Below are 19,611 nucleotides of genomic sequence, written 5' to 3' on the forward strand. Positions count from 1 at the left end.
CCTTTAATTTTTTTTAAAATAGATTGAAACAATAATGGACAAATTCCAATGAGTCTAAACAATTATCACTCAAACAGAAATGGCACTTAATATTTTCTAACATATTTTGTACTATCATCTGCATGTTTGTATACAATAAGAACAAATATGGCCACTTGCATTGAATTATAATACTGAGATTGAATTACCTCATGTGGAGCAAGAATATGGTTTTCTTCAAAGTCAAACATTAATAATATAGTTTCAATTGGAAATGTGTTTTTACATGTGTGAAATTATTCATCAAGTCATCGATCATGTTAGCAACATTTTACCTATTTGGGTACAATCTTACTCTCTTAAATTTTGTGATGAATGCATCCATACTATTTTTGTTTTATTTTTTTGTGATTAAATTGCAACACTTTCCAATTTTTTCATCCTTTAAAGACTATTCAACGTTCTTGAATATTTTGACATCAATTAATTGTTGTCTAAAATCATGGTAAATACTTTCATGCATTCATTCTCCTAATAATGAAAGGTTGTCACATCTATTGCATTGTCTACAAATGTGTGCGCTTAAATAAATTTATTGTCCATTAGATGTTTCACAAAACAAACTTGTTATAAACTCCCTGATTTTTTGAGGTGGTATGTCAATAACACTCCTACATTATTTCATTAATATGCAAAGTACAATGTATATATTGAAAAACGTCATAATATTAACGAAAGTGCATGAATAATTTTATAAAAATAAGAGATTCGTTGCTTATTAATTTTCACATAACAAAGTTTACATTTCTCAAATGATCTTTGTCTTGTGGTAATATTTGGTAATACTGAATCTATCTAAAAAAAAACATAAAATTTGGTTTGATTCAAGTCTAATAGAGGTTTCGGATGAGAATCGTGAATTTTGACCACTCTTAATTTCAAAACATCTCTAATATTGGATGATACCCTTGTATTATCATGCCAATATTTGCCAATCAAAGATTTGATTTCATTATTTACATATCCAATATTGGTTGATTGGATCATTTTCAATATTCTTTCTTCTTTTTGTCACTCTTATCAAAATTGTATGACATACATTTAGAATTGCACTAATGTTGCTTAGCATTATTTTATTTGAAGTTGTTTTATTAACTAGAACAGTTGTTATTGCTTGTCATGTCACTTTCGTATCTTTCGGTAATCTCTTTTTTCCAATAGAATTAATAGCACTTGCAACAATAGATAAAACTTATTTTAAGTGGTTTATCTATCATTTTTTGTTTCACAAACATACCTAATTTTTATATTACTTTTCACATTTTCATCATTTTTATTATAAGTTGACATTGAAATGCTAGCTTTTCTATTAAAAATATTATTTATATATACTATTTGCATGAGTTCTTATTTGTTTCCAAGAAGATTATCCAATATAGTACTCAATTTTTTTTAAAACAAGCAATATCAATATAAGCAAAACGTAGATTTTGAAACCATATCTGAATTTGTTTCTATAATCACATTTTTTATATCATTGAAAGGTGGATTTGAAGACATGGCTAGATTTGTACATATAGTCACATTTTTCAATTTATTGAAAGGTGGATTTGAAGACATTCCTAGAGTTATTTATAGAATTATATTTTCTTCCAAGTTTGTATCATCTACATCCATCACATTGTTCATGGTCTCTTGAATGTTCTTTACTTCAATAGTCATGAAACTAGATGCTTCAATATTTTTCATTTGTCAAATCATTGTTCTTTTATCTCTGTCATTTTATATCCTCTCTATTTGCTTCAATTATGTCAAGTATCATGAGCTTCCTATGTTTTTTTTAACGTTTTCATCCCATGATTACCTAAGCATCTTGATTAAAAAAAATGATATTTAATCTATTGTACAATTGATAACTCTTTAAGATTTTAAGTACAAAATTATTTCACACTTGATCTTTCATAAATTCTAAAGTACAACTACATGTGAATAATAAAAAACCCTCATTTTTTATTGCTCTTTAAAATAATCCATGATTTAATTGATTCCACTTTAGAATTGTACAACTACATGTGAATAATAAAAAACCCTCATTTTTTATTGCTCTTTAAAATAATCCATGATTTAATTGATTCCACTTTAGAATTGTTCCAGTGGTTGACTCCTAAAACGAAATAGAACATGGTATGCCAAAAGATTGCAAAAGACAACTATCAACAAAAAATTGCAAAAATAGTCATCAATCATACAAATTCAAAGAGCAAGTTATAGAAAAACATTCCTAAGTCGTTTTTACCAAAAATAAAAAATAAAAATGACTATAATAGAAAATTTTAAAACAAGTACCTGTTATGTTTTAATAACAAGTACCCATTTTAGGAACAAGTACCTATTACTAAAAATTTGAGATCTCAAACCCGCATTTTGCTTTGGGTTTCGCCTTAGGAAAGGTCTAGTGAGCTAACTTTTAGCCTTAGACATGCAAGTATAAGATCATGTCAACTTCAATAAAAAAAGAGGGACTTTGGACATGTTTAATGAATTTTTCTATAGAATTTTTTTATGGAAATAAAACTCATTATATATGACAATGTCAAGATTCAAATATGTTAATTTTTTAAGATTTATTATTTTTCTATTTTTCAATTAATTCTTAATAATTCAGACTTTAAAAATAGATTTTCTTTTTTCTTTTAATAACTTTTAAATTTTAACTTATTTTGAAAAAACATTATATGACATCAGTCTACACAATTCTTTTCAAAATGAAAAAATAAATTAAAAATGGTAAGTTGAAGTCTAATTATAATGGCCATTCACGAAAGGTTTCAAAATAGCAATCAAGGCCAATAAAATGTTAATTAAAAAATTAAAATTCTCTATCAATCTTTAATGCCTTAAACACATCTTGTTCCCAAAATAAATTTAAAAAACACACTTATTCAAATCAAAATATGATAGTAGTGGAATAATCCACTTTTATTGAAAAAAAAAAATCAAAATATGGTAGTCCCAAAAAAGTGACTCTCAAATAATAATTTTTATGCATATTCGTTCGGGTATTAAAATAAATTACATATTTAAAAAATGGAGTTGGAATAATACATTTTTTACTGCTAATTTTAAAAAAAAAAATAATGTTTTAAATGCTTCATATTTAAAAAAAATTGAAAATCAAGAAAACACTTTCACTTTTATATTTTTAAAAGAACTCAACTTCTTACACCTAGACATTGACAAGCTTAACCACTTAATTATACTTTTTATTTTTGTCTTTGCAACATTATATTACAATCATACAAATGCACCAAACTTTTTTGAAGACTTTTTATAATGATTTTTGACTCTCTTCCATGCTTTTTCCAACTTCAAATTACTCTTGGGTACCTTCCTTTCATAACAAAATGTCTGACGTCTTCGCACTCTATTGCCTGCCTTTATATCTCAATAAATGCATCCATGTCATCTACCATGCCTCAAAAATTATCTCTTAAAGCCTTAAAATGTTAAGCTTATATTGATAATACCATTTGACTATTCCAAAAGCGACTCGTAAACAAAAGATACAAATTTTACAGTTCAAATTTAACTTGTAGCAACTATCATATGTTTTTTCATAAATATAAATGCCTGGACCAAATGGACATGGAAAATTGCACATTCATGTCTATATAGACTTTCAATATGCTTTTAGCGCTCCCTTACGAGTAATGAAAGCGTAGTAATGACTAACAATATGTAATTATTTCACAAATGAAAGCATAGTAATAATGACTAACAATATGTAATTATTTCACAGATGAAAGCATAGTAATAATGACTAACAATATGTAGTCTTTTAATCTTTATTTTGTGTGCCCTGTCCTTTGAATGACAATATGTAGCTTGACTGTTCGTCAACCAGCATAATGGGTTATATCATTGCTACAGCGTCATCAATTCTACCCAAATTTATCAAAAAAAAACGAAAAAAATTGAACTATAAGGAAAGGGCTTCTGGATTTGATTGTGCAAGATTTTTAAGATTGTGTATTTTAACTTTCTAACTGATCAAAACAATGCATCTAGTCCCAAAATCTGCATTGCGAAGCAATTAATTCTTTGCCTAGAGTCGGACTGCAATTTTATTCAACGCATTTCTACTGATTAGATTTTAACTTTTGAGAATCATTCCATATGGAGAGAGACAATTGGAGGCGTATTCTAGCTTATACAATAAGCACGATCCCTGTTTGAAAAAACTGGCCACTTTGAAAGTTTGAAACTGATGAAAATCTTTTTAAGATAAAATGGAATTTTTTAAGGGTCTAGTCTCTTATATAAGAAGGAAGACAAACAATAGAGCTGAACAAAACAACAAAATTCAACTAACAAAAAACGAAAAAAAGTCTCAACAAATGATCAATTCAAAGTCAGGGTAGTTTGAGACTCAGAGAAAATGTTTCTCCTCAAGTCAACAACATAATTTACATCCACAAATTGCCTTGTATAAAAGACGCTGAACCCAGCGTAAGAGAAACAAGAGTCCCGTTTAAAATAACTAGATGAACCAAATGTCTTTTACAAGATAACTAACATTAAATATACACTTGCATTCCAGCCAGAAAAAAATACTGGAGGAAAATTGAACAATCTTCAACATTTGTCAAAGTTTCTCAACCTTCAGGAAAAGCACTCATAGTCTGAACAGGTGGTGCATTTAAAGTGGACAGACTAAATCCGTCTGAATGCTCACGAATTTCCCTATACTCCTGACAAATTGCACAGATATGGCAGAATAGATGTGTAACAAAATCTCCGCACGGTGCCTCCTACAAGAAAAAATCACAATTAGGAGGAAGAAGCAAACATTAACAATAAAATAAGTTGGAGCATCGAAGTAGTCACAATTTAACATAAAGCAATTTATGACTATAGATAACTGTTTTCTTTAGCACCAACTAAAACCTCATACACCGCGCTCATGCCATGAGCTTTCTTCTTACGGAAACATATTTTTAAAATGCTAAAATCAATGAAACATCTCTTCATTACTGAGTTCCAAAGTAAACCAATATATATTATTAGCATGAATGTTTTTGAAATTTGTATAATCGCCGTATATCATTCGCTTTGGGTAAACATATTTTTTCTTGTTAAAACTTCGGAAAATCTCAAGAATTTTGATATGAATATATATCACAAAATAAAAAGTTGCCGTCAAAAGATAACTCCTCCGTTATCTAGTTTTAAGAAACAAATTACATCGAATCTTGAGATACTTAATCCAATGCACCAAAAACAGCAAGTAGTAAGGATGGTATAAGCAGCCTAGATTTCCTTTGCCTGAGTGAAATTTTCATGACATTTGGTAGATAAATGAATGCTAAGCAATGATAACAACTCAATTAACATGGTCGTTATGGGCTTAAATTGTGTAACTCGGAGACAATATTAAACTTTAGTTTGTGAAATTTGCCGTTTATATTTTCAAGATCAAGAATAAACTTTGGAAATAAAATTGCATAAAACAGTTCACATGTAATTCAAATTAAGTAAATATATCGTATATCAAACTCAAAGTTCTCTTCCCTGTGAACTGTTTACTTAGAAGCCCAATTATTCTATTTGTACTTCATATTTGATTTACGCGTAGAGGGATCGTATAAAACTTATAAGCAATAAAACTGTCGCATTAGTCAAGAAGCTTTGACAATCTGCTTCCCTTCGAAACGCATCTTCAAGATGAGAACATTACCCATTAAAACTAGATGAATGCACATTATCTCATATTGCGAACATTAATGAACATGCAAAGCCTGTTATGATTTATGTAAGATACTTTCTGGTATTTAAAATAATAAAAAATGTAACAAAATTTACCAAAAGATATCACCTAGAAGTTATTGCAAAATGCAATTCGTCTCTAAAATTCTAAATAGGCCACATCTTCTAGGTTATATTTTTTATCATAAAACATGATACCATTTGGTACTACCACAATATATTATAGCATGATGGTACAGAGTAGAGGAGCAACCTCAGAAACATGAGAAAGGAGTCATCATTTTTAAATTTCATCTTTAACCAAACTGAAACATCATTAATGAGCATATCTTCTAGCCACTTTTGAGGAATTCTGTGCATTTATCATCCTTGAAATCAAGCACACATTTTTTCAAAATAGCTTAAGTATATTTTTATGTGCTCTCTCGGGAGTAAGAAATCAGAATTTCCCCTTTTTAACCATGTCATGTAAATGCATGCCTTTGGGTCAAACGACTGTCATACTCCTGTCCTTGAGGAAAAATTTCTTTATCACATAAAGGACATCTATTTGGGGAATTTGATTGTGTAGCCAGGTTTGGTAGATTGAATACCTATTTCAGATGTATGACAATCTATCACTACTCTTTGATATGCAATATTTTAATAAACGTTAAATTCAATCAAACTGACATTGGTGATTGGCTTTGAAGTCCTCGTCTACCATGACCTGTAATGCATGACTTTGGACCCTTGTTCTACAAGGATGTGTGCCCCCCAAAACCAGGGATTTTCAGGATGGACATTTTGGAGACATTTCCGAATGTCTCTCTGGTTTGGAGATGCCATCAAGATTCTAGGATGTCCCTGAGATTTTCAGGAGACTCCCAAGCATCTCCTGACCACACCCAAGATTCCCAGGCATGCCCCATGATAGAGCAGTGAAAAAGTCAATGTTTTAAATTAAAATTTAAAACAAAAGGATATTCGTACCACAAACTCTAACCCTTATGGTCCATAGACCCCACCCACACCCTAAGCAATCACAAAAAACTTATAAATAGGCATCTAATCCTTGTTGCAAATCACTTCCAAGTTTCAAAAATATTAAGAATTTGGTGTTGAAGAAAACACATTGATAAAATTGTAAAAGGGGCGTGCACCATGAATGTTTCTCTAGTTTTGAAGGCCTTAATTTGCACTTGGTGATGAGGGCTCCACCCCTTGACCCTGCCCTGTATCATGACGAGTAATGCAATGCAGGGTGCTAACTACAAACTCCATAGGGGGCATACCCCCAAACCCCCACAAAGGACACTGCTCCTCAAACCCTACTGGATGCTCTGCCCCCAAACCCTCATGAGAGGAACTACCCCATTGACCTTGCTAAGGGCTCCACCCTCGAACCTCCACCCCATCACTGTCCCATTGCTGTCCACCACCATCCCCAAAATTAGACCCTTGTTCACCTTGTCCCTGCATCCCCCGTCTAAAGACTCTGTGGAACATAACTTTGGGCATAGCATGCTAGACAAGCATTACTACTCGACTTTGAAGTCCTTAGATAATATGTTCTTTTACATTCATTATCACTCACTTTCTTTCATAACATTTCATATTGTTACTGTTATCACTAGAACCTGCACCCCTGTTTGCTAAGCTATCAACTCAGCAGGCTTGTGACACATGGGAACCCTCCTAGCCCTGTGGGTTGCCTAAAAAATGGAGTGAACCTCCAGAGTAAGCTGGTTCTTTTCAAAATCTGCACCTAAACTAACAGCTTCTTCAAGGAAAAGAGCAAGGAGAAAAAAAAAAACATGTAAAGCTGAAATCTAAATCTAAGGTGATTTGCACCAGATGATATTTTGAAATCTAACTAAGCAAAAGATACACAGTATAACAGTGATAATAAACCTCTTTTACACTAACCAACAACCCATGATCTTTGCATCAATAGTTCATAAGAAGGCTGGATAATCACAGTCCTAAGAGAAAAAAACCCTTTTCACAACCTAAGACTGGTAATTACTAAAAAAAAAAAACAGCTTATGACCTGCAAGAACATATGTATTTCTGTATAAGGCATCAACAGAAAGTACAATTTTAAGGGGGGCAAAAAGCCAACCACAAAAAACTGACTAACACTAAAGACACAATAACAGAAAAGATGAGAAGTAGAGATGTATGCCAAGCTATTATCCCTGCCAAAAAGGTATCACCAAACTTTATAATTCCTGAAAATGTGTTACAAAAACATTCCTTCCTGCAGAGAGAATTCAGAAATTACAGTCTGCTAAAAGATGAATGAAGAAGAAGGCTAACCAAAAATAAGGCTTCTAGGATATATGCTTTTTTCCAAGGCAATAAAAGACTCCACCTCCTCATTTTAGGTCGAGCAAATTCAAAAAACCCACCTTTAGGGCCCCAAACATGTCTGAAAAGGAATGTACTTGAGCCAAAAAGTCAAGCCACCCATTCTGCAACCATAAAACCCCTTAAATGCATCATAAATGACTTTGAAATATCTCTGACAGGCCTGCAAGCCCTCATAAATGCAAAAATATCTCTCCCTGACCTCCAAATAAATGAAAACAAATATCTGATAACGTGATTTTAAAAATTATCATTACCTAATTGGACATTTGTTTGATTTTATTTTATTTATATTTAAAGTAAAGGTTTTAATAATATAAAAATAATAAGATTATTTTATTTAAAGTGATAAATAAAACTAAATCACTTTAATAAGATAATTTTATTATCTTTATTTATTAAATAATAAATGTAATAAAAAAATATTTAATTAAAGTGTTTTAATTTACACTTTAGTAAATAATTTTATTTTTTATTATATTTATTATATTTTTACTATGAATATAAAATAAAATGAAAAAAAACACACGTTTAATTAGGCAATAATTTTCTTTTTAAAATACTTTTAAAAAACATTCATTCATTTGCATGTATTTGAAGGACATACTTCTTAAGTGATTTAAAATCACTTAATAAGATATGGGGAAAAATAAAATAAAAACTAAGTGATATTAAATCACTTAAGAAGTAATGTAAGGGTTACAAAAATCGCTCCCCTCCTCTTAGGTATTTCATGAGGAGAAAGAGAGAGGAAATGAAAAAGAACAAAGGCAAAATGAAAACCTAAAGTTTTCATTTGATATCTGGAAACTTCTCTTTGAAGCTGGGCGCCGCTAGGGTTTGAAGGAGGAAAATATCAGCTTTTTTTGCTGTTGTTGGGTGTCATTGTGAGTGCTAGGCCTATTTTAGGGAGCCGCCGTGGAGATTCTCTTGTATTTCTGTGTATTTCCTAGGCGATATTCATCCCTTTGCTGAAACGTAACCTCTGGGCGCCGCCACGAGCTGGGGTTTGGGCTCTGCTGGAAACAATCAACTGCAAAAACCAAGTGCAATTTGATGACTTTCTGTGCATGTTGGGCGCGATTTTTTGCGAATTTCTTCATTCCTTGGCATTCGACACTTATCTCTGTTGCTTACAGGTTCACTATTTTTCACTAAGTCTGGAAGGAATATTTGCATTTTATGAATCTCGCATGGCTTTTCAATTTACCCTGAATCTCTCTAAACACGTAGAAGAAACAGCTAAACAGAAAAATATATGTTGAATTCCTCCACAATCTCCACCTTTAACATTGTTCCCAGTATTGCCTCTGTGTAGTTGATAGTAACTTAGAACGAAGGTTGACGCCATCCCTTTCAATCCCTTGCATTTCCTGTATATTTAAGAAACACATACAGGTCACCAGCTAGGTTTTAGAAAGAATTGCAAGTATTTTCGCCATTAATGGCTGCCACTGCTTACCCCCTTTGAAATCTTCTGTTCAGGTTCTGATTTTCTGAGAATAACTTACCAAAAAATAAGGGTTTTAATCTCCACGTATATGAAATTACTGACATTCATTTTCGATTTCCACAAAATTTTTAGAGGAAAATAACTTAATTTAAGAATGGTAATCTCTTACAGTCCACACTGTTAACATTGTTCCTTCAAACTGATTATTGTTACTCCAAATGATCTGTAATTGAGATAGATATTCCACAGTATGATCTACTAACATGAAGGCTCTGCCACATAACATGCCAATGAAACCCTTAAGACTTTAGAAGTGAGCTATCTTTTGCTCTTTATCCCTTATGCTTTTATGTTTCTCTTTCAATGACCTCCTTGAGGGAAACCATTTCTGAGCATCTTCCAAAATGATGATCTCCAGTTCTTTTATTATTAAGGTCTGATTGTCCATTATTTACACTGCTCTGCAGTTCCACCAAAACCCTAAGTAATATCCCTGCTTTGATGAGGTTCTCACATTTGGGTGGTCCTTTTATGCAAATATCACATCTATGTATTGTAAAATAGGCAATTGGTAGGCAGTATACATTCCATATTTCATTGCAATCAAATCCTCCTCAAAGTACTGAACCAGTGCTTTCGCTCTGCAACATGTTGCTGAAATCCCATATCTGAAACCGTCTGACAGCATAGTAGGTGTATTTTGAGTTTGTTCCGCATCTCTTCTATTAGGTAACAGTGATGGAAGCCTTGTCATGTCAGCATATAAAGTACAATCTGCTAGTAATCCATCTCTTCCAGCTCTACCAGCCCCTTGATAATAAGCCCCCAAGCTCTATGGCCAACCATAATGAATGACTTGCCGAACATTTGACTTGTCAATTCCCATGCCAAAAGCAACTGTTGCGACAACCACCTGTAATGAGTCATTACGAAACAGATCATGCACGTTATGCAAATGTTTCTTTGGCAACTTTGCATGATTAGCTGCAGCCTTCCGAAAATGATGGTTTTAATCAGATTTTTTAAGTAAAAAAGACTAAAAAAGTGAAAACAATACTGTTGTGCATCTCTGAATGACTGTAAGGATTGAAAATGGTGGAAAACATTATAAACCCTCCTTTTTGTCATCTGCCATTATGCTGTGCATTAAAATATGTATTTTATGAAAACTGTAGCTGCATACTTAAACTACTCTTGAATCTGAATATTATTTGCAAGGACGTAGCTGTCTTGAAATTGTTGAAATGTCTGATCAATAACGCCTCTTCCAGTTTATCATAAAAAAATTTCAGGCTTGATGCATAAAATGTCCTCTTAATGATCATTTGTAAATATTTGCACATCTTGTTCCTGCTCCTTGCATGCATTTTCCCTTATACCTTTTGGAAAGGCGTATTAAATGTTGTTTGAAGACTTGTGCACCTACTGTCATGGAAGATATGTAGCCTGTGGCATGAATGATTGCTGCCCATACTGACTTTATATCTTGTTTGTATCACTTTCTGGAATATGACTGCATGCCTTTGTGAATCGATCACTGTGATCGTATCTTTGATTATATACATCCCTTCTATAATTGTGTTTAATGGTATCTTGCATTGTGTTAGAAAATGTCTTCGCTATGATTCTGAAAATGCATTGTATTCCTTACTATTCGCTGCCCACTGAGTCTAAAAAACTGAATATGCATTTTCTATACTTAGTGTACAGCTTTCTGTATGCACTGCATATCTCATTAGCATGCATAAATACCTTGTCCACGTTCTTTAAAAGGGAAGTCTTATCATGCTTATTGGCTGATCATGTGATTGCATACTTGCGTTTTGTTACTCTTTTTTCTTTTATCACCAGATCTAATATAATTTGATTGTATGAGACCTTGCTATCGTTTCACATGAGTTGGGCTCAACCCTTGTGGGAGCCTCATTCATCTCCACTCATTTTTGAGAATTTTATGACCAGCAAGCTTTCCTTTTTTCTTTGTTCTGCACATGAAACAAACATATTAGCAAAAATATGCATATGTATGGTGATTTTCCTTTGATCCGATATTTGCCTTTCGAGATGATCTGTGATGCTAGTTATATGCATTTGATGCATGTAGGGATCATATATATATATGCGTGCATTAGTACACATGTTAGAAATTTAATCAGCCATTGCTTAGAACAAAATGTTCTAACGCATTGCATATTTTAACTCTTTTGTAGGTATCGGAAGGAAAGCAGATACGGACCAGGGTGAAGCAGCAAGACAAAGGCAACGTCGAGTCCACTTCAACTGTTCCAGTCATTCAGGCAATTACTGGTTCCATTCTCAACATGCCTCCTTCATTTTTTTGGTACTTGTGTATACATATCTGTATATTTCTTTTCTGCACTTGTTGCATGTAGCTAGTCTCACGGCTCATTGTGTGGGACGCACGTTTGAATATTAATAAAATACTTCTCCTTTTGATGAGATGTCTCTTTCCTTTGTTGTTACAGACTAGAAGTATTTAAAAATACCATCTTTAGCTCATCTCTTAGTGCAGTTGTAAACACAAAAACAGAGAAGCAGTACACACTTGTTTTATTTTGTAAAACTAGCATATCTTAACCTATTTTTCAGCTAGAAGCAAAAAATAGGTAACAGTTACAACCTACTTTGCATGGGTAGGTATGTGCCTATGATTACAAACACACCAGATTTTGGAAAACCTTAAATGCAATATGATTTGGATACAACATGCTCAAGAGTGCATGCAAAAAATGATCAATAGTACATAGAAATGTAACACTGAAATATATAAGCCAAATCCCCTAAAACAATTAACTCAAAGATGAGTATTATATGTGAGAAGAAAGACTTTTGCCTTTGTAATTTGTAAATGTTTTTATTTTTCTTTTCTCTTCTTGGTAGTCGATCTTTGCCCGATCATGTATGTGGAAGCTTCTGAAGACCCTCTTCAATTTTGTCCGGTAATACCACCACCTAGTACAATTAAAACTCTCTCATGTGGACAACACTTTTCATGTGTCATGTGGACAATAGATTATTCCTTCAGAGTTGCCACCACTAGATGATGAAAGAAAATCGATTTTGGAACTGGAGGCTACAATCAACATGAGGGAAAAGAGGCTTTGACATAAGGTCATTCCAGAATATTTGGTCAAGTGGAAGAATCTACCCCTTGAAGACACCACGTGGGAAGGAACTGAGATCTTCGATCACCCAAATTTGATTTTGCTGTAATGTATACCCCTGATTTTTTCTGTCTCTTTTGATGTAGAGTTTTGGCGTACAATGTTTGCCAATGCAAAGGAAATATAAGCAATAATCTGATATGTTTGTTTTCAAACATTCATAGCAAACACATATCTATGGAAAAGCAACTTTAACATCATCCAAACTTTAATACATGAACTCAACAAACTGTTGTTCACAAAATCTGAATTCTTTGTAATTCAACTTAGCATTACAAACAAGTATACCCTTGACAAAATATTCTAAACATGAAAAACTTTAAGAAAGTAAGTCTACTTGCTGTCTTAGGTCTGATAAGCCTTCAAAATCATCACCAACATGCTCATTCAAAGATACTACAGGTCTGCCATGTGATTTTCAGACATATCACCAACCAAGATTCACAAACCAAACCTAAAATACTCAGAAAATGAGACTCAGAAGTCTGCTACAGAAAACTCAGTGCAAAGAAACCACAGGGGAGATTCACCAAAATGAAGATAAACACCCCCCTTGATCACCAAATGTAATGAGCTCTTCAAGAAATGCTTAGAAGGCTTAGACGCCTCAAACGATGTTGATTTGCAGACCCAAAAGGACAGAAAATACCATAACCAGCTCCCATATGCCAAGGTGAGGTTGGACACTCCTCCTTAGAGGGGCGATTTCGTTTGTAAAATCGGTCCTTCAAAAAACTTGGCATATGATATCTAGAAATGGGGAACCCAACTGCAAGCAATCCAATGGAACAATACTCAGAATGATATCAAATCCACCCAATGAGATGTAAGCCAAACTATAGTTCCCTGAAGCTTTGAAAAGGATATAACCAACACCAAGAAAATTGCTCAAATTACACCAAACTCAAACAACAATCCCAAAATGAGCTCAACACACCAAAATCTGAATACCCACATCAAAAAAATTTATAAATCTTCATTCTTATCAAATCCTTGTCTCCAAACTTCAAGCCAAAACCACTAAAACTCAAACTGTAAGCTACAACCAGCTAGATTGGATATTTCACCACCAAAACCAGCACAATTGAAGAGGGTTTTCGTCCTCAACAATCACCAATAGAACGCTCAGTTCATTCCAGCAGCATTTCCTTATGTATGCAATTTCAGAATGCAAAAATGAGAGCCACAACTCATATTTATAGAGTTGGAGGGGAAAGTTGGGGCAAAACAAATTTGAAAAAATAATTTTCCCTCAAAAAGTCTCAACATAACTTAAAACTTCAATTAAGTATCCCCCCCCCTTACCTAGGCATCCACTTTTGTGGCCACATTATAGGCACTTTAATCTTTTAAATCTTCCCCTCTTACCTAGGCGTCCACTTTTGGGGCCACTTTAGAAGCACTTTAATCACTTATTTAAGTTACCTTTTTTATCATTTAAGTGAAAACTATAAAATAGTATTCCCTTCACCTTAGGAAACTTGCCAAGGCACTGAAATCGAGAACACTCCACTCTGAAGCTAATAGGAGGGAACTGAAATTGAAACCAAGTGCCCAAAATAGCACTTACTAAAAATAGACACACTGAAGTCACAGGCTCGAGCTCTCCACAAAACACTAAATCTCCTAACCAACTCCACTTAGCCTACGGAAACCCAAGGAATAGGCTAAAAGCAAGCCATACTGACTAAGTGCGAGAAGGGGACATTACAATTGCTTGAGGACAAGAAAAATTTGGGAGGGGGAGAATTGTTATGTCCCCTACCAGTCAGTCAACTAGGGCAGAATAAATCCATATACAATGCGTTTATTAACACTATCCTACAAATAAATTAAAATATTAATGAGATAATATAAATGTTAATATTATGAATTTAAAATTAAAATTTGAATTTGAATTTTGGAGCTGACCTAGAATTAAAATTTGAAATTTTCTTTTTTCTGGGGCTGCCCTTGGGTCTTTGGTGCCAAAAGACAAAAGGTATAAAGGCAGGCATTGTTTTCTTTTGGGAGCACCATCTGCGTAAGATTCGCCATACATTTTCACAGTCAACCCTTCCTATGAGGACGAAAAACCCTCAATAGCAAAACCCTTGGTGAGGATGCAAACACTCATCATTGGTTTTCCTTAATACAAATTCACTCACTTGTTACACCAGCGCTAAAATTCAGTTATTCCATGTGATTTTCCTTCAGATCAGAGGAAGGGAAGAGCAGGCTACAGACATGTGTGCCTATTTAGTGAGATTTACATTAATGAGCCACAACTTGAGCTTCCATGGATCAGCACCACCCAGGTAATTCATACCCAGATCTGTCCCATATGTAGCAAAGTCAAAATATCCACAAGGAACAAACAGAATAGAGGTAACCCCAATCCAACTGCCACAGAACTCCATTTCTAGAGCAACCAACACCTCCCAGCTGGACGAAGCTCAAGTATCTACAAGTACAAACCTTGTCCAACAGTTGTCCTAGAGATAAGAGTTTCACATCTGGCCACTCACAGACCACCCTTAGGTATTTGCAGATCTACACATAGCAGATCCAAGCTATTATGTGCAAGCAAAGCCGGTGATTCCTAGTGTATGATCATGCTATATTCCCTTTATGGTAATGACAATCAAATTTTGATATTTTATATTGTTTGTGCCTTTATGACAATTTGGAATGGTTTATTTTTGAGCCAATTTGAGGTGCAATCTGCATGTTGTTGAGTAACTTATTAGGAAGGGGAAGCATTTCTTATGCAGTGCAATAGGCATTCAAAAACAGCATTGATTTTCTTGTTTAATTTCTTGTAAGGTTCATTACGAATAACCAATTGTGTTAATAGATATGAATATTGTAGTTATCTCTTTATTAAAATCCATTATGACAAAAGGTTTAAAATTTTAATGGATGACCTTGATATAAATTTTTAATGTTGTCTCCCTTTTGCTAGGTTTCATTTGTATTTTTCTAAAAGAAAATGGCTTCTGCAAATAAAAGAACTAGTAGCAAACCAAGGGTTCCTTGCTAGAAATATGGGACACTAGATGAAAAGTGAGGAGAGATTATCTGTATCCATTGCACTGAACCTATGAACAGTGGCTTAAATCGACTCAAATATCAACTTGCACACATCCCTTGCCAAGATGTTATGCCATGTACACCAGCTGGTCTTGAGGTTGGGAAGGAGGCAAAAGCACTCCTTGCAGCATATCAGCAAAAGAAAGCATAATGAACGAAGGGAATGGCAGCCCCAATCCTAGTTTTCAGTTCTACAAGGTCATGGAGAGAAAATGGAAACTCTTCTTCCATTGGGCCACAAATAAGAGGATCAGGTAGTGTGGGCAGTCATAGTTCTGGTGTGTGTTCCCCATATCACTCCAGATGTGTAACCTTCTTTGGAAGGTACTGCATGGAATAGAGAATTGCAACGAGGCAAAGTCTGTATGTCCAAGATTTTGGTACTACAATAATATTTCATTCAATGTTGGTTCTATTCCTTATTGGGAACAACTGGTCAATGCATTAACATTGGCAGGTAAGGAGTTCAAGACCCCAAGTCGTCACGAGTTGAGTGGACCATTATTGCAGGATGAGGTCCAAAATACATGCCAACTAGCAAAAGAACAAAAGAAATATTGGGAAAAGAAATACCACCATTTTATCTAAAGGGTGGATGGATAGCAAAAATAGGAGGCTAATCAACATTTAGTGACTTCAAGAGGAGAGCTAGTTGTTTTAAAATCAATTGATGCCTCCAATAAATAAAAAAATATAGAGACCTTGTACAACATGTTGGATGAGGTGGTGATGGAGGTGCGAGTGAAATATGTCATTCAAATTATGATCAACAATGCAAATACATATGTGGCAGTTGATATACTTCTAGAGGCATGGCACCCAACATTATTTTGAATCCCTTGTGTTACCTATTGTCTTGACCTACTCCTTGAGGACATAGGGAAACTAAGAGGGGTGAAAAATCTAGTTGAAGATGCAAGGAATATCACAAGGTGCATCTACAACCACACATGGATCCTAAATCTTAAGAGAGAGAACATTGATGGTAAGGATCTTGTGCAATCAAGAGCCATACCCATTGCTACTAATTTCCTCACCTTGCAAACAATATTAGCTACAATGCCCAACATTAAGCACATGTTTGTGAGTGAAAGATGGTTGGAAAGTCCTTATTGTAGGAAGGCTGAAGTAGAGAAGGTCGTGAAGACCATTTTTTCATGAAAGACTTGCCAAAGTCATGAAGGAGATCATCAAAGTAAGTTTTCAAACTCTAATTATTTTTTACTTTTTTATTTTTTTATATTAAAATTTGTTGATTTTGTTAAATTATGGTATTTAGATGTTAAAAACTTAAAACTGTTGGTTAGAGTTCTAGGATTGATGGATGGGGATCAAAACCCCATGGGTTTATCCATATGAGGCCATGGATAAGGCCAAAGAGGCAATCCAGCATTTGTATGGGTCAAATAAGACCAAATATGAACCCAAATGGCGAAAAATCGATCGAAGGTGGAACCAATAACTCCACCAACATATTCATGTTGTTGCGAACCCCAAGTTTGTTTCTTCTCTACTTTCAAAGCAAATGCTGAGGTTCTTCTGAGATATCGGTCAATGATGAGGAACTTCGAGACCTCATAATTGATAGGATTCAAAGTTATAAGAAGACTAAGGGGCCATTTGTTTTCTTCAAATTTTTGCATTCATAGGAGAGCCACTCTACAACAAGGTAAATAAAACATGTGTTTAACTTTATTTATTATTTGTTTTAATTGTTAACTATATTACAATCCTTACTAAGTTATAAAGGGCAATTGTTATCCTTGCAAATTTGTGGTGGGAAGGTTATGGTACCACAATGCCTAATTGTGAAAAGCTTCCCATCCACATTTTATCCTAGCCTTGTAGTGCTTTTGGTTGTGAGCGCAATTAGAGTGTTTCTGAGACCATTCACACAAAAAAGGCAATAGGTTGACTAAGAAATGCTCGAATGATTGTGTATATGTGTGGTACAAGTTCCATAGATCACAAACTTGGACTCATCATAGAGTACTTGGCAAGCCCAAATTTTTTAACTCGGCAAAAACTTGACAACTTAAAAATTACTTGGATTTCTTTTAAAAGCACTTTTTGTTTTTGCTAAACTCAATTACAAGACGTACCAAATGAGATTAAAAACCATGAGGAAGTATTTTTATTGAATTTATTATTGAATACATATGGATTACAAAATGGCATCATCATATGAAGCCGCAAAAGTGGAACTAGATACAATAGCTAGCTACTAACTAATAACTATTATGAATTTATAATGATTGTATTTGAAAATCATCATCATAAATTTCATATTGTAATGTCCCCATTTTAGCAGACACGGTTTTTTGGTGATTAGCCTATCATTCTGACCCTCATAGGCTAATGAGTATGGATAGAGGGTCTCCCGAGGCTTGTATCGTCTCCAGAGTTCAGTGTGTTTCGATCTGGCTTTCGTTTGGTATCATTTGGACTTCATTTGCTATACTTACTATTTATAGTAAGTTTGAGATGTTAGAGATGGACCCCTTCTATTTTTAGTAAAGGGGTATGGTCATATGCAGCTTCATCATGTCAGCGCCTAGCTCAGACGGTGTTTAAAAATGTTGAGTATTAATGGAGATATTAATATTTATTTAGTTTAAATAAACATTAATGTTTTGAGCTTATATTATTAAGTTATAATATAATTTTATATTATAACTTAAATAAGGGTCCAAGTATCATTAAAGGGGACCATTTAATTAATTAATTGTGGCTCTTTTACCAAGGTGAAATATTAAATGACAAAGTGAAAATATTATATCATTAAATGTCATTTAATATCATTAATTGATTTAATGCCTTATTGGAGAAATCGAACCTTCATGGGAAATATATACAAGGCTTTTGAAAAGAAGAGAAGGGGGATTGATCATTGTTATTTTTTATGAGAAGACTTGTCTCTTGGCTTTGGAGAAGAAGTTGGGGTTTCCGCAGCTTGTCCAGAGTATCGACATTGGAGAACGTGAAGACTTCATTGCATCAGCAATCTGAGGGTGTGAGATATTCATCTGAAGTTGCTCCTAGGGTTGGCCTCATCCAGAAGTTGACATTGTGCTGATTGGGGATTTATTTTCAGATTTATTAGCTGAGGGCATATGTATATGGCAGACTGAGAACATCATACAGAGGGTTTATTTGCTGCTACAGAGTCGTGAACAGTGCGCGTGAACAGTGTGGATGAACAGTGCGCTACAGTACCCATGAATAGTAAACACTACCGTACTGCGCTACAGTACCCGTGAATAGTAAACACTACAGTACTGCGCTACAGTAAACGCTACAGTACCTTGCCAATTTTGTGGTCTTTGTGGTCTTTGTGGAGACCAAATTGGAGATGTTTGTTCAGATTTATGATGAAGATTGAATAAGGAGTCTTTGGCTGCTTCTTCTACATTCTGCAAACCCCTGTAGCCGCCTTCATCACCTACAGATTGGGGTCGATTGATATTCCAGGTGACATTCAACATTGATCAGCCACTTAGCTTTCATGCCAACGGTTTGCTTAAATGCCTAATGGCTGTAGGTGTACTTTGGGATGCATGACAAGTGTTTGTCTTAATGTCTACTAGCTGTACTAGTTAATTTTAGTCATTCCATGTGTGTGTAAGGTCTAAAACAGCTAGCATATCATTTCTATAACAACTTTGCATTGTTAGAAGCTTTCCATAACTTCATTTGCAGCGTACAAACCCAAAGAAAACAAATAAAGAATTCACTACAGCGGCTTCAAACATTGTATGCCAAGTGTTTCACAATATTCCTTGGGGTTCAAATAAGCGAAACAGG

General features: G+C 34.1%; 1 protein-coding gene across 1 annotated transcript in view; it reads right to left on the reverse strand.

Annotated features, from left to right (window-relative positions):
* Positions 1–4,318: 4,318 nt before the first annotated feature.
* Positions 4,319–19,611, reverse strand: part of LOC131026716 (protein PLANT CADMIUM RESISTANCE 10) — a 97,102-nt gene continuing 81,809 nt past the window's right edge. Inside the window, exon 4 of the mRNA XM_057956648.2 lies at positions 4,319–4,790. Within this exon, the coding sequence (XP_057812631.1) occupies positions 4,635–4,790 (156 nt within the window). The 3' untranslated portion in view covers positions 4,319–4,634. The remainder of the gene's footprint in view (positions 4,791–19,611) is intronic.

This window comes from Cryptomeria japonica, chromosome 10 (assembly GCF_030272615.1).
Source record: "Cryptomeria japonica chromosome 10, Sugi_1.0, whole genome shotgun sequence".
In the NCBI taxonomy this organism is placed as follows: domain Eukaryota; kingdom Viridiplantae; phylum Streptophyta; class Pinopsida; order Cupressales; family Cupressaceae; genus Cryptomeria; species Cryptomeria japonica.